The 12,156-nt window shown below is 42.6% G+C and overlaps 1 protein-coding gene across 1 annotated transcript in view; it reads left to right on the top strand.

Annotated features, from left to right (window-relative positions):
- The window catches only part of LOC140927443 (hydrocephalus-inducing protein-like), a 54,827-nt gene that overhangs the window by 17,887 nt on the left and 24,784 nt on the right, over window positions 1–12,156 (top strand). Inside the window, exons 30-45 of the mRNA XM_073377090.1 lie at window positions 84–349; window positions 632–841; window positions 1,395–1,610; window positions 2,047–2,250; window positions 2,547–2,692; window positions 3,356–3,824; window positions 4,274–4,420; window positions 4,952–5,191; window positions 5,852–6,140; window positions 6,711–6,965; window positions 7,364–7,770; window positions 8,293–8,476; window positions 8,978–9,200; window positions 9,582–9,941; window positions 10,434–10,653; window positions 11,426–11,815. Of these exons, the coding sequence (XP_073233191.1) occupies window positions 84–349; window positions 632–841; window positions 1,395–1,610; window positions 2,047–2,250; window positions 2,547–2,692; window positions 3,356–3,824; window positions 4,274–4,420; window positions 4,952–5,191; window positions 5,852–6,140; window positions 6,711–6,965; window positions 7,364–7,770; window positions 8,293–8,476; window positions 8,978–9,200; window positions 9,582–9,941; window positions 10,434–10,653; window positions 11,426–11,815 (4,226 nt within the window). The remainder of the gene's footprint in view (window positions 1–83; window positions 350–631; window positions 842–1,394; window positions 1,611–2,046; window positions 2,251–2,546; window positions 2,693–3,355; window positions 3,825–4,273; window positions 4,421–4,951; window positions 5,192–5,851; window positions 6,141–6,710; window positions 6,966–7,363; window positions 7,771–8,292; window positions 8,477–8,977; window positions 9,201–9,581; window positions 9,942–10,433; window positions 10,654–11,425; window positions 11,816–12,156) is intronic.

Here is a 12,156-nt window from a genome sequence, read left to right as displayed (position 1 = left end):
GCTCTTTCTCTTTCCGCTGTTTTAATTTTGATAAATTTCGTGACACGACTCCTTTAACTGAGAGCTCTTCTTCTTGTCTGCAGGGATTGGTGTTGAGGTGGATGACGATAGCCAGCCTGAGGAGGATGCCGAGAAACAGGATGAAGCTGACATTATGGTGATCGAGGTGCCTGATCAGGCTCCGCCCGGTTCCCCTTTGCAGATCGCCGATGCTCCCTCTAGGTCCTCCCAAGGCAGTAGACCCTCCAGTGCTGGCAAGGAGAAGGAAGAAGGGACTAGGGGTCCTGGAAATCAGTTGATAACACCGTGGGGACAGACTGAGATGCAAGTTAATATTGGAATTGATGAGGTTAGTTTGAAGGGGAATGAAACGTAGTCAAGCCTTATGTCAACTTAACTCTCTGACTCTCTTAACTTTGATAGAAGGCAAATTCTTTGCTAGATTGCTTAAATGAACAATTACGCGTTCCAGGGATAGGAAATGGGATGAGTGCTTTGCTCTCGTCCGTCTTGAGTACCTATATTATTATAGATCATTTAAGCGTGTCAACCATTTCTCGTTTGTAGCTTGATGTTTTTGGATTCTTCTTCAATTTTCCTACTAAACAATTCTTTTTTTGTTTGCCAACAGGTTTTTGACATCCTACCATTGTACAGCACGCTGCATCCACACGAGACTCAGAAAATTCAATTTACCTTTTATGGGCATGCCAACATTAGTTCTCAGGCTGTCGCACGCTGCTCGGTTTATGGTGGCCCTGACTATGACATTGAGCTGCTTGGTCAGGCCTCCTTGGTGCAGTACTTTTTTGATCGACAGCTTGTAGATTATGGCAAGCAGGTGAGGGCAAGAGCTGCTACTGTTATTGCAAAAGAGTGGAATTGTTACTTTCATCTCCTGGGAAATGTGAGAAGTTTTTTTTAATCTTCACCTGTGCATCATCTATCAGTGACCTGTTTCAATGACTGTTGTTTGCAAATCCGGCTATAGCCTGTTCCAGGCGTTCAGATAGTTGGCAGCGACACGAAGTTTAGAAAGTGAGAGAACAGCGAGGGGAGACTGGGGAGAGAGGCGTTTTTATTTTTCGCGCCCTTTTTTACCTCACGCCGCTCCCGACTATCTGAACGCCTGGGACAGGAGGTTAATATTGAGCAAACAGCGCTAACAGCGCTGCCACGTTGCTATCAAAACCCTCCACTGACAGCTTAGAAAATCCTCTTACGAGGTTAAGCAGTGAACAGTAGAAAAACTGATATCCAAGTGAAATCATTTGAATGTCGCCACGTTAACGATATAATAAGCTATCATACTCTAAACACGATGAGTAATGTCTTTTATTTTATAGTCATCATATTTTATGCGTTTTTCCTAATTACATCTATTTTTTGTTCAGCTGTTTGATCAAGCAGCAGTCGCTGAGATTGTTCTCCACAACACTGGCAAAGTGGGCTTGAATTTTGTGGTCCTTAATGTGGACAGTGGAAATAAGCCCCTCCCTGGAGCCCCTAATGTGTCTCCTATTCAAGGGTACATCAAGGCTCTAAGTCAACAGACTCTTACCATCAGGTATCTTCCTGGCGTGCCCGAGAAATTCGAGAAGACATTCCAGGTAAGACCTCATCAGACCTTGCCTTTCTTCCATTAGGTCGTTATTTTGGCCGTTTTTCATGGTTCAAACAAAAGTTAAAGGTTAGTGGTGTCTTCATCTGGAAAAAAAATTAAACCTGAATCTTAAAAGAGGACATTGAAATCTACAGGGACACGTTGAAACATGAAACACGTTATCAAAAAAGTCGCAATTTAAGCAGTGTTCAAGGCCAAGTGCCTTTATTTCAATTAACTCTCTTCAGTTAGCATGTACAGTGTATATAGGGCCTATAATTTGACTTCAGCGGGTGAAGAACAGTACGATTTCACAGCTGAGAAATTCATAGTTGTCGTATTAAGGATTCGAATATTTTCTATTACAATTGATCTGAAAAGTTCAAGGCATCTTTAGTAAACTTTCCGTCAACTCTTATTTGTTGTTTCCTTTCTTTTGCTAGGTACGAGTAGCTCATTTTGAACCTGACAAAATAACGGTGACCGGAGAGGGCGTCTTCCCTCGAGTTATTTTTGACCTTCCCGCAGACAAAGGGGACTACCGATATGAAGAGATGGCTAAGCAAGCACACCAGAGCCTGGGCCGAGAAAACTCCAACCTGTCAGATAAGAGTGTTGGCGATGTCCCTTTCAGGGCTCTTGCAGATGTAAGTAGTACACTAACAGAGCACATAATCTTAATAGCCCCACCCAACAATATCGATCGACACCATCGCCCGATAAAGACCTGCAGTACGCAGTCGAAACGTGACGATCAATGACCAAGTGATTATCGTGACACAAATGATAAACAGAAGCCTTTATACACACACCAAAATGAAGGTGAATAGTTGATAACTGTCTGTTCGATGTAGAAGTACTATCATAAGGGGAAATTAGATGTTTGTATCTCAAAAGGCTAAGGGTGTCAAGTACCGTGTTCTAGTTTTGTTTTCTTTTTCAGTCTGTTGGTGATCTCGGAGTTCAGATGGAGATGGAAAGACTGTTAGTGAAACAGTTTGCTTTGGAGCAACAGGAGTTATATAAGACCACATCACTAATCCACACTTCCAGCTCTCACAGAACAGCAGCAAAGAAACAGCGACCGAGGTAAGCTGTGGACTGAGTGCTTCTTGTAGCTTCTTATTTTTTATGTTACCTTGCTTCTACCGACAACACTGACGTAAAGCACACGTAATGTGCATACGTACTCTCGTAAATGTTCGCATGAGGGGACAGAAATTCCTCTCCCATATATCAGCAATTCTTTTTACCTAGTCTACTGTAAACTAATGTGTTTCTCGCCGAGCTTTGTCTTTCATTTTACCTTGTTTTTACCGACAGCGTAGCTCTCCTGCTAAACACTGAATTAAAGCACCTTCGATTCGTTGTGACGAAGAAAAATTTATCATCAGTTGATGAGTGACAACTGTAGTACCGCGTTCAAGTTATTTTTACTATTTGCATTTTGGACCACTTGTCCAAGCTTTCCCTTTACCTGTCGTTTACTGATCATTATCTTTACAAAAAAGTAGTAGTCTTATGTCAAATCATCCGTAAAAACTAGTTCGCACAGTTTTAATATTTTCCTCTCCTGTTCTGAGAATTCGTTCACTTGAATTTGACGTTTGCCGTAAACGTGATGGTAAATCTCTCTATTACACTCTATGTTACGACTTAGAATTCAGCATAATCAGAAGCAAATAACCTTGGTTCTGGCATAATTCATGACTCTGCTATTGGTGATAACTTTCCACTGTTTTTCTTCATTAGACCTCAACTAATCAACTACTTGCTGGACTTCGGGTATGTTGTCTATGGCACAGTACGAAGTCATGTGGTCCGGGTGACCAACAACGGACATTTCCCAGCCTCCTTCGCTCCTGAAAAGTCAGTCCTTTGGGGCAGCGGATTTGGAGTAGAACTTGACCGAGTTCGCAATCTCCCAGGCGAGCCAGACAATGAAAGTGTTGAATTCATGGTGACCTTTGACCCACGGGCGGCTGGTCTTCCCATGGGTCCAGTGGATGTTCACGTGCCCTTCCACGTGCTTAGTGGTCCTTCGTTTGGGCTAAGGATCAAAGCCGTGGTTACCATGCCGGACATGACAGTGTCTACAGACTCGTTAGACTTTGGTGTGGTGGAGTGTGGAAACAGCAAGGTCATGACGATACAACTGCATAATAATCAACAGGTTAGATGTGACTGGTCATCGGAGCCTCCGGAAGAGAAGAAGAAAAAGGTGAATAACTTGTTTTGGTTAGTATTTTCGTCTAAAACAAATGGTCTTAAAGTGTACACCTAGAGTTGGTCCCTGCCGTTCTTCAATCATTTTCGTTGAGTCTCTATATGACGGACACCTCCGGGAAACGGACACCAAGCACTGGTCCATACCTTGTCCGTTTTAAAGTGAAGTTGACGGATAGGAGAATAATATACATTGAAAGGAATGCTGTAACAATTCAGGCTTAAAAAGACTTCGGTCCATTGTTTTTGCAGTGCGAGAACTATGTAACGAATATTAATATAAAAAGATAACAAGATTTTCTTTGATTCTTGTGTTACAATTAAAGACGTGTTCTATGAAGTGTTGTATCAAGTAATCTATGTTCGTTGTTTTACGTTGTCTGGGTCAAATACAACAATGTCGCATGTACAGAGACATTCTTTATTATCTGTGTTTAATAATAGTCTGACAAGATGATTCCCCTTCATCTGCGCAAGAAACTACGCACTGAAAAACCCAAACCAAAGTACTTTGAGGTGATGCCGCCCATTGGTTCCCTGATGCCTGGTCAGCGGATTAATGTTCAAGTCAAGTTCATGCCTACCGAAGAGGTGAGGACTACCATATTCTCAAATATCTCCAGGTGAAATTTGAATCTGCTAGACAGCTGGGAACTGGTTTTGGTTATCTAATTAACCTCTAGAGATTGGATGGGGGTATCCCAGGAATTTTTGTGTCGGGTGCACCGCGAGACGTTGGAACCCTTGGACTATACCAGACTATGTTCAACTGCAGCTTTGTTACCCTATTTTAAGCTAGACACCAAAAAACCCCATTCTCTCACAAAAAATCCCAATCAAGCACACAGTGATGGGAATCTCCCTTGATGGTTTTGGAAACAAAAATGTGCGTAACACATCAGGCAAAGGCCTGCGAAATGCATAATATGGGTCAATGAAAAATTAGCCTGCATATCAAGCGTTTCCAATCGAGTTATTGCGCGAAAGTTAGAGCCCGTCATTCATTGTTTGTGCTCTTGTCCCAACTTTCTCTCGACGAACTCGCGCGGAAACGCTCGCTACGCAGGCTAATTAAAAATCTCTGCATTTTTTGATATTCTGGACGTGTCCTTTTCTTGACAGATCTCTTATAGTCAACGCCTTGTGATACGTATTGCACAGAGTTCCAGTCGTCACGTGATCAGTGTGAGCGGTCAGGGGAATGAACCCAAGTTGGAGTTCAGCTCAACCTTGATTGAGTTTGGCCCAGTCCTTCCTCATTCATCCGGAGATGAGAAGGAAGTGATCATTAGAAATCCTTCCTCGTTTCCGGTGGAAATATACTCTCTGGAGTTTGACAAGCAATATTTGGAGGAGGAAAAGGTATATGGCAGTAGTGATTTCATGCCCTTTTGTAGTAGGCCATTTCCGAGTTTGCTGTTTGCCATAAAAATGATTCTATCTTTTTCGTTAGTTCAATAACTGCACAACAGTTCAATAACCACACCAGTAGAAAAAGATGCTTTGGGCAACTCGGACTGAGTGGCCTACTATTCTGGTAGTTGTATTTACTGTTGATGGGATTGAAGCTTTCCCTTCAGTTCATTTTCTTTATATTTTAAATTGTTTATATTATCGTTATTTTGATGATTATAATAATTATTTTTTTATGCCGCCTGATGGGCTATGATGAATTCAATGAGTAATTTTGTTAATAAATTGACAGTAAGGAGCTATGATGAATTCAACACTAAATTTGTGCCCACACATCAGCCAGTAGACAAGCTTCCCCCTTTGTTAATTTTCTTAATAACTACGCCTTTATTTTCTAAATAATTATGCTAATGATCTCAACAATCATTTTTCATAATCATCTCCAAATGCTGCGTGCAATGAAGGGCTATGACGAACACAACAATATTCCTCTGCCCCCACATCAGCAATAAGACGAGTTTCCTTCTCTGATACTAATCTCTATAATTATGTTTATTATCGGAATAATTATGGTAATTTAATGTTAATATTTATACTAATTATCTCCAGATGCTGCGCACAATGAAGGGCTATGATGAATACAACACTATCCTTCTGCCTCCAAGGAAGCCAGGAGACAAGCTTCCTCAAGAGGTCACCGATGCCTACAATGAACAGCAGAGAAAGAAAGAAGCAGAAGAGAAAGAGAAAGCCGAAGCAGCTGCGGCTGCCCACGGTGAAAAGGTAGCGGAAGAGGCTGGAGAAGGGGCTGCTCCCCCTGTTATAGCTACGGTACCACCTTCTACTAGAGGGGAGGGAGCCAAGGCTGAAAGTGATGAGGGTGATGGAGTTAAGGACGGTGAGAATAATTGTGAACTTAAGTTAATTATAAATATTGTTAAAAAATAAAGACCGCATAGTGTCATGGTTGATTTTCTCCTGACATTTTTTAAAATCTGTTTACCAAGCCACAAATGCCTTTAGCTGTTTAAATACCTAGGTGATACATTCCATTGTTGCTGTTTGTTGTTGTAACCGTAGCTTGTAGGTCCACAATAGGTCCACAGTGTGAACTGACCTTCGATGCTTCGGCTGATCACTTGGAAACTCTTTGGTCAAGTTCTTGCCCTTTGAAGAAAAGATTTCAAGTTTAAGTCCGAGTGAGGAAGATCCTCGTTTTGCTTCTTTCTTTTACTCTAGTATTCATCATAATCAAGAAGGGGCAGGTTGTACCCCTTACGGGACACACTAGTTTAAGAGCAGAGAACAAGTCTTTGAACAGCTCTGTTTCTTAATCAGTTGAGGCCATAATCACTCCCTCGAATATACATGATTTTCTTTAAGTCAGTGGACGTAAGTGCAACGAGTATAGAGTTCCATACTACGGGAGAAAGCCTGAACAAAGTATTGTTGCCTTTGCTCGTTGCAGATAGCAGCAGTCTGGGTGTGGGTGAGCTAGAGATCACTCCAGTGTCTGCCGCTATAGCTCGATATCTTGGAATTGACCTGACAGCAGAAGGCAGAGCTGCGCGTAACAGACGCGGTATCGCATTAGTGGTGCATGGTGCACCTCTCTCCGGAAAGACAGCTACTGCTGTGTCACTGGCAAAGATGTATGGAGCAGCGCTGCTGACTGTTGATGGAGTAGTTATGGAAGCCATAACAAGTGGAAACACTTCAGCTGGTAAGAATGTGCTCGTAGTAAAAAAAAAATCAAATTAAAAAATTAAAATGATGTGAAAAGTCAAATGCAATTTAATAATCCTGTGACTTTCTTTTGATCCCTTGCTTTCTCCCAACGTAAAAAGTAGATACCACAATGTCAAATGACTTGAAAATGCTGCTGTATCTTGTAAGACTGGGTTGAATGTTATTTTAGCATGGTCTGATCTGCCTAGGCGTAAGGTTTTGAGCTGGCAATGCGAGACATTTGTTTTCTCTTGGCTTAAATCTTTTTAAATTCTTTTTTTCGACCCTTGATGGAGTGAATGAGATCGATGCGTCCTTTGCGAAGCGGCTTGCCACAGGTTGTGATTGTTTGTTATTGCCTAATCAGTTAATGTTCCTTCTTTGTCTAAAAAGCTCAACGAGCCAAGGAGCTGTGTGCAGCAGCCGCCCGAGCAGCCAAAGAAGCCGAGCAAACAGCAGAAACCCAAATCACCCAGCCCACAGGAGGACTGAGTGTAGAGGCGGTCACTGCTCTGGGTGCCGCTAGCGGTCCGTCAGCTTCCACTGCCGGTTCAGTTACTGGGGCACAATCCTTTCTTGGCAAAGACCGCAAGACATCTACCATAACTGGCGGACCCCGTGGGGGAGGTGCTGGGAAGAATATCCCACAACTACAGCAGTCACCCCCTGGGACCCCTCCCCAGGCTGCTCCCTTGGGAAGGAAGTTGAGTGTGACTGCAAGTGTGGCTGGTGAAGATGGATTGTACAGCTGTGTTTTGCCAGAGGATCTCCTTGTTGAACTGCTCGCTGAGAGACTGCAGGTTAGTCTGAGATCTTGGGCGTAGTGCATGTAATGGATCTTATTTAGAAATGGGACATTTGGATGAATTTTAATTCGAAATTTGAATTGCCAAGTTTAGACACCAAGTCAGTGCCTGGTTAATGAGGTGTGAGTTTAGAGTGTCTCGCCCTCCCCCCGGGTTGTCTGCAAGGCGTTGGTACTTTTGACACAGAAGTTTTATCGTCACATGTAAGGAACAGTTCAAAAAATGGCTACACGCTTTATAATTCCACCATGTTCCATACCTTTTCTCTCTTAAATCCATTTTTTCCATTAAAAGACAATGAGGTTTTATTGTACTCACTTTATAGTGCTTTACTTGGCACGTCGTATAAATGAACGTATGACGATGGTGAGACAAGACAAGACAGCTGCGCTTTTTTTCTATCCCTGGGGAGTTTATGGTTGTGGGCGTGCGTAAGGTGCTTATCAAATGGATACTTAAGAGAGAGGGATTCCTGTCCTCTTATAATTCATAATGATACACTGATCTGTTTTTTAGTTGAGTGACTGTCAGAAGGGAATTGTTTTGGACGGTCTGGAGTCGCTGTTCAGTCCTAGCATGATGGCCACAGCCAATGCTATTCTGAGAGCCTTCAACAATCGCAAGTACATCTTCTTTGTGACCCTGATGCTGGATCAGGCCAAGCTAAAGGCTGTAGAGGAAAAGAAAAAAGAAGAACAAGGTGTGTGGTACTGATAAGGGTCAAGCCAAAAACGTATGCCATGCTTCAGCTAAGGCGTATAGCCAGAGTTAGGCACACTTGCAATGCCACAGGAGAGATGAATTTACTGTTTTGTGTTACTGTGATAAAGCAAAAGTTACTGAAATACGCTAAGACGTGGATATATTTTAACTTTCCTGTTTTAACATGGGTTTCTTCTGTTTTTCTGTGTGTGATACTGCTTAACATGTACTTTTTTGTAGTTCTTTGTCCGGTCAATTAAATGTTGCAAAAGCGTTTTGCGTTGTGTTTGTGTTTTTGGAGTTGTCATTGGGTTATCCGACGCTGTTTATTGGAAATGGAGTTGTCTGATGACGTGTCAATGGAAAGGCCTAGGTGAAAAGAAAACAAAAAAGGCAAAAGCTGTCACGGTTTCGTTTCATGAGTCAAGCTTGCTTCACGCAAAAATTTTGTATGTGAAGGGCGCTGGCATTGATGGTGTCCAAACAATTTTGATTTCAGCCAAGCTTGAGAAACAAAAGGAAGAAGAAGAAAAACGTCGTCTGGAGGAGATGTCTGAGGATGAATATGATGCTCTGACAGAGGAGGAGAAGGCTGAAGTGGACAAGAAACATTTGGAACAGAAGAAGGAGAGACGCAAGCGAGAACTAGAAAGACAGGAAAGAGAGAAGAAGGAGAAGGAACTCCAGGCTCTTATGGAGGAGAAGAGACTTGAGGAAGAACGGTAAGAAATGAAAGTGTGACAAACATTTCGCAAATCTTGTGGTTTTGCGTCTGAATTCACAAGCTGTGTAAAGTCAGTTACAAAGAAAGCTTAAAAAACTCAGCCGACCATAACCTTAGTTTTCCTGGGCCATTGACACCGGTGAAGGTTTTCCTGACATTGACAGCGGCGAAGGTTTTCCCGCCATTAACGCCGGCGTAGGTTTTCCCGCCACTGACACTGTTGAAAGTTTTCTCGCCATTAGCGCAGGGCGAACAATTTCCCGCCATTGGCACCACATACTGACTTGCGCATGACACCCTTTCAGTTGTTTCTCCTTTTGTCAGAAACAAAAAATGTTGATGTCCTTGGTGACTGATATTTGTTACATTGTTTTTATAGCGGTAATCAAAAAGGGAAACGTCGCGGAGCTCAGCAACCTGGAGGGCCTGGTTCCAAGAAAGGTCACGACCCGAAAGACAAGAAGCAAGAGAAGAGCTCTGATAAACTGACTCCAAGCCGCACAACAGGCCTGGCCTCACAGGCGCAGCCCTTCGATGCACGAACGGGCGCCCCCTCTGTGATCTCCGAGCGTTCCGACAGCAGCGATGTTACCGACGAGAAGAAACGATTAAGCATGGCCAAAGCACAGAAGCAGCGTCATTCTTCAGCCATAATGCACCCGCCATTGTTGATTCCTCAAGTGGAGGAGTATAAACCGCCCACGGAGGAGGAGGAGAGAGAAAAAGAACTCTCAAAAAAGTAAGAATAGTCAGATAAAATGGCGTCATCTACACTCTGCTTTCCGTTCAATTATTATCAAGTGGTGATATTGTTGTATGTTTTTCTAGCGATATTTATGATTTTTGACTTTTGCTAGAAAATTAAGGGTAAGCCTGCGTTGAGGACAAAGATACCAGGGGCTGATTGCGCCTGCGACTACAAGTTGTTGAAGTAGTATGAAATCATTTTCGTAGCCAGTGCTGACAGACTAAATTGATGTTGATAACATGTGTTCCGCTTAGATGTAAATTAGTTATCTCGATGTTCTCCTTCCTTGGGTTGCGCAATCGAAATTTGGGACTTTTCGCAACATTTTCGCGTAACCTATCGATACCGTGCATATGATTCAGGAATAGACTGATCGGTTGGATAGTCCTGATGAATAGTGTAATTCTCTTTAAGATTAGACTGGCCTGACCAGCCAGTTGAAATAATAGCGAGTGCCCTAAGTTAAATTTCTCGTATTGTCAGGTTTACTACGTTTGAGACCAGCCTCCGTGACATCGACAACTTGTTGCAAAACTGGGACCGCACAACTGGAACCGTAGCACGTGCGGATACCCCAAAGTCTGAAAACTTTGATGACACTATTCCAGTTCCTGGTTCAACGAGACGAGCTCGAGAGAAAAAGGACAAAGAGAAGGAACTAAGAGAAAGGGAGAAAGAGAGAGAGAAGGAGAAAGCCAAGGAGGTTGGTGATATGTTCGTTTTGGTAAATGAAATTTTAAAAACATCTAAAGTAAAGACAAGAAGACCAGTCAGTAATGGAGTTGTGGTCTTGACTTAATTGATACCGTTCTAAACGGAAAAAGGTATAGCCATTTTAATGCGATTTATAAAGAAATTGACAGTGAATGATTTTGTCGTTTTTCCTTCTTTCTTCTTTTCGTTAACCGCTTTCGTTATTTCTTCACGCACAGCCCTATGCAATACCTCTCTAGGTAAAACATTTTGATTTCCCGTCTTGAACACCCCAGTGATAAGGAAATCTACAATTTGCACCCCTAACCAAGAAAATGAGACTTCTGATTGGAAAAACAGGCCATTGATGCACGAGCATTGAAATTTTAAGACACATCTCGCTAAGCATTTTCTAATTTTACCGAGGCCTAAGGTGGAGACACCAGTCCTTTCAGTTTCTGTGTACCCCTAAAGTGTTTGGAATAAATGTAACATGTACATTTTCCTTCGAGTATCTCCGCATGTTTCATGTGGGTGTTCTCCCCCACCCCTCCCTCCTCACCTCTTCCGCGGGCTAATTTCACGGTCGTGAAAAGGACTGTCATCGATCACGGTCAAATAATCGTATGGGTAAAAGTTGTTTTACCGACAAGGATTGCCATTTGAGTCCTGGAGTACCAGTAGCTCTCTCTTTAAAACATTCTGATATTCAATTTAGCTTAAAAAGAAGTTACCTTAAAACTAGTTACTTCGAATTTTGAGACATCGCATTATGCCTTCAGATCTCCGATTCCCCAATGTCAGCGGTCAGCGGAGAGCATGAAGAGGATGAAGACGGCAGTAAAAAGGACGGAGTGGGAGTACCTCAACTGATCGTCGACACAGTCAACCCAACAGAGTCACAGGCCGAGCAGACTCTGGCGAAAGGAATTCTACCGACTGTGGAGGAGGTCTTAGATGGTCTTGGTTTAGGTCCCAATGGTCCTCCTATTCCGCCTCCAGCAACCTTTGCTGTAGTACCATATCCTGTACGGAGACGCCCCCCTCTAGGCATAGATCCTCCGTCTCATTATGTGTTTGTAGCGTCCGGCCCAGATGATCGCAATGCTCCTCAAGAAGACAAGACTAAAGAGGCTGAACCAGAGGTGGAAAAGACCCCCGAGAAACCACCGGTTGGTACAAAAAACGAGGCGACCTAGTTGCTGTTTGTCTTCTTATTTTCTCATTCACTTCACCCTTTATCTTCTAACATCTTTGCGTATATTCTCCACATCTGCACACTGTTCTCTGTTTGTGTTATTATCCTATTGATATAAAAATAATTTTATGAAAGTCAGGGCTTTTTGTTAATGACCATTTCATTTGTTTTATGATTCTTGATTAAACGACAATATTTTGAGATAAATTAGATGCTAGTTCAGAGTTACACTTCGCTATAAGCTTAACACTAAACATCTTCCCCCCTTAGCACTAAGTCTCTTTTTCATCACAACCTATCATGTTATACAGCGTC

The sequence above is a fragment of the Porites lutea genome, chromosome 2 (genome assembly GCF_958299795.1).
Source record: "Porites lutea chromosome 2, jaPorLute2.1, whole genome shotgun sequence".
Lineage (NCBI taxonomy): Eukaryota > Metazoa > Cnidaria > Anthozoa > Scleractinia > Poritidae > Porites > Porites lutea.
This window is presented reverse-complemented; position numbering and strand designations above follow the sequence as displayed.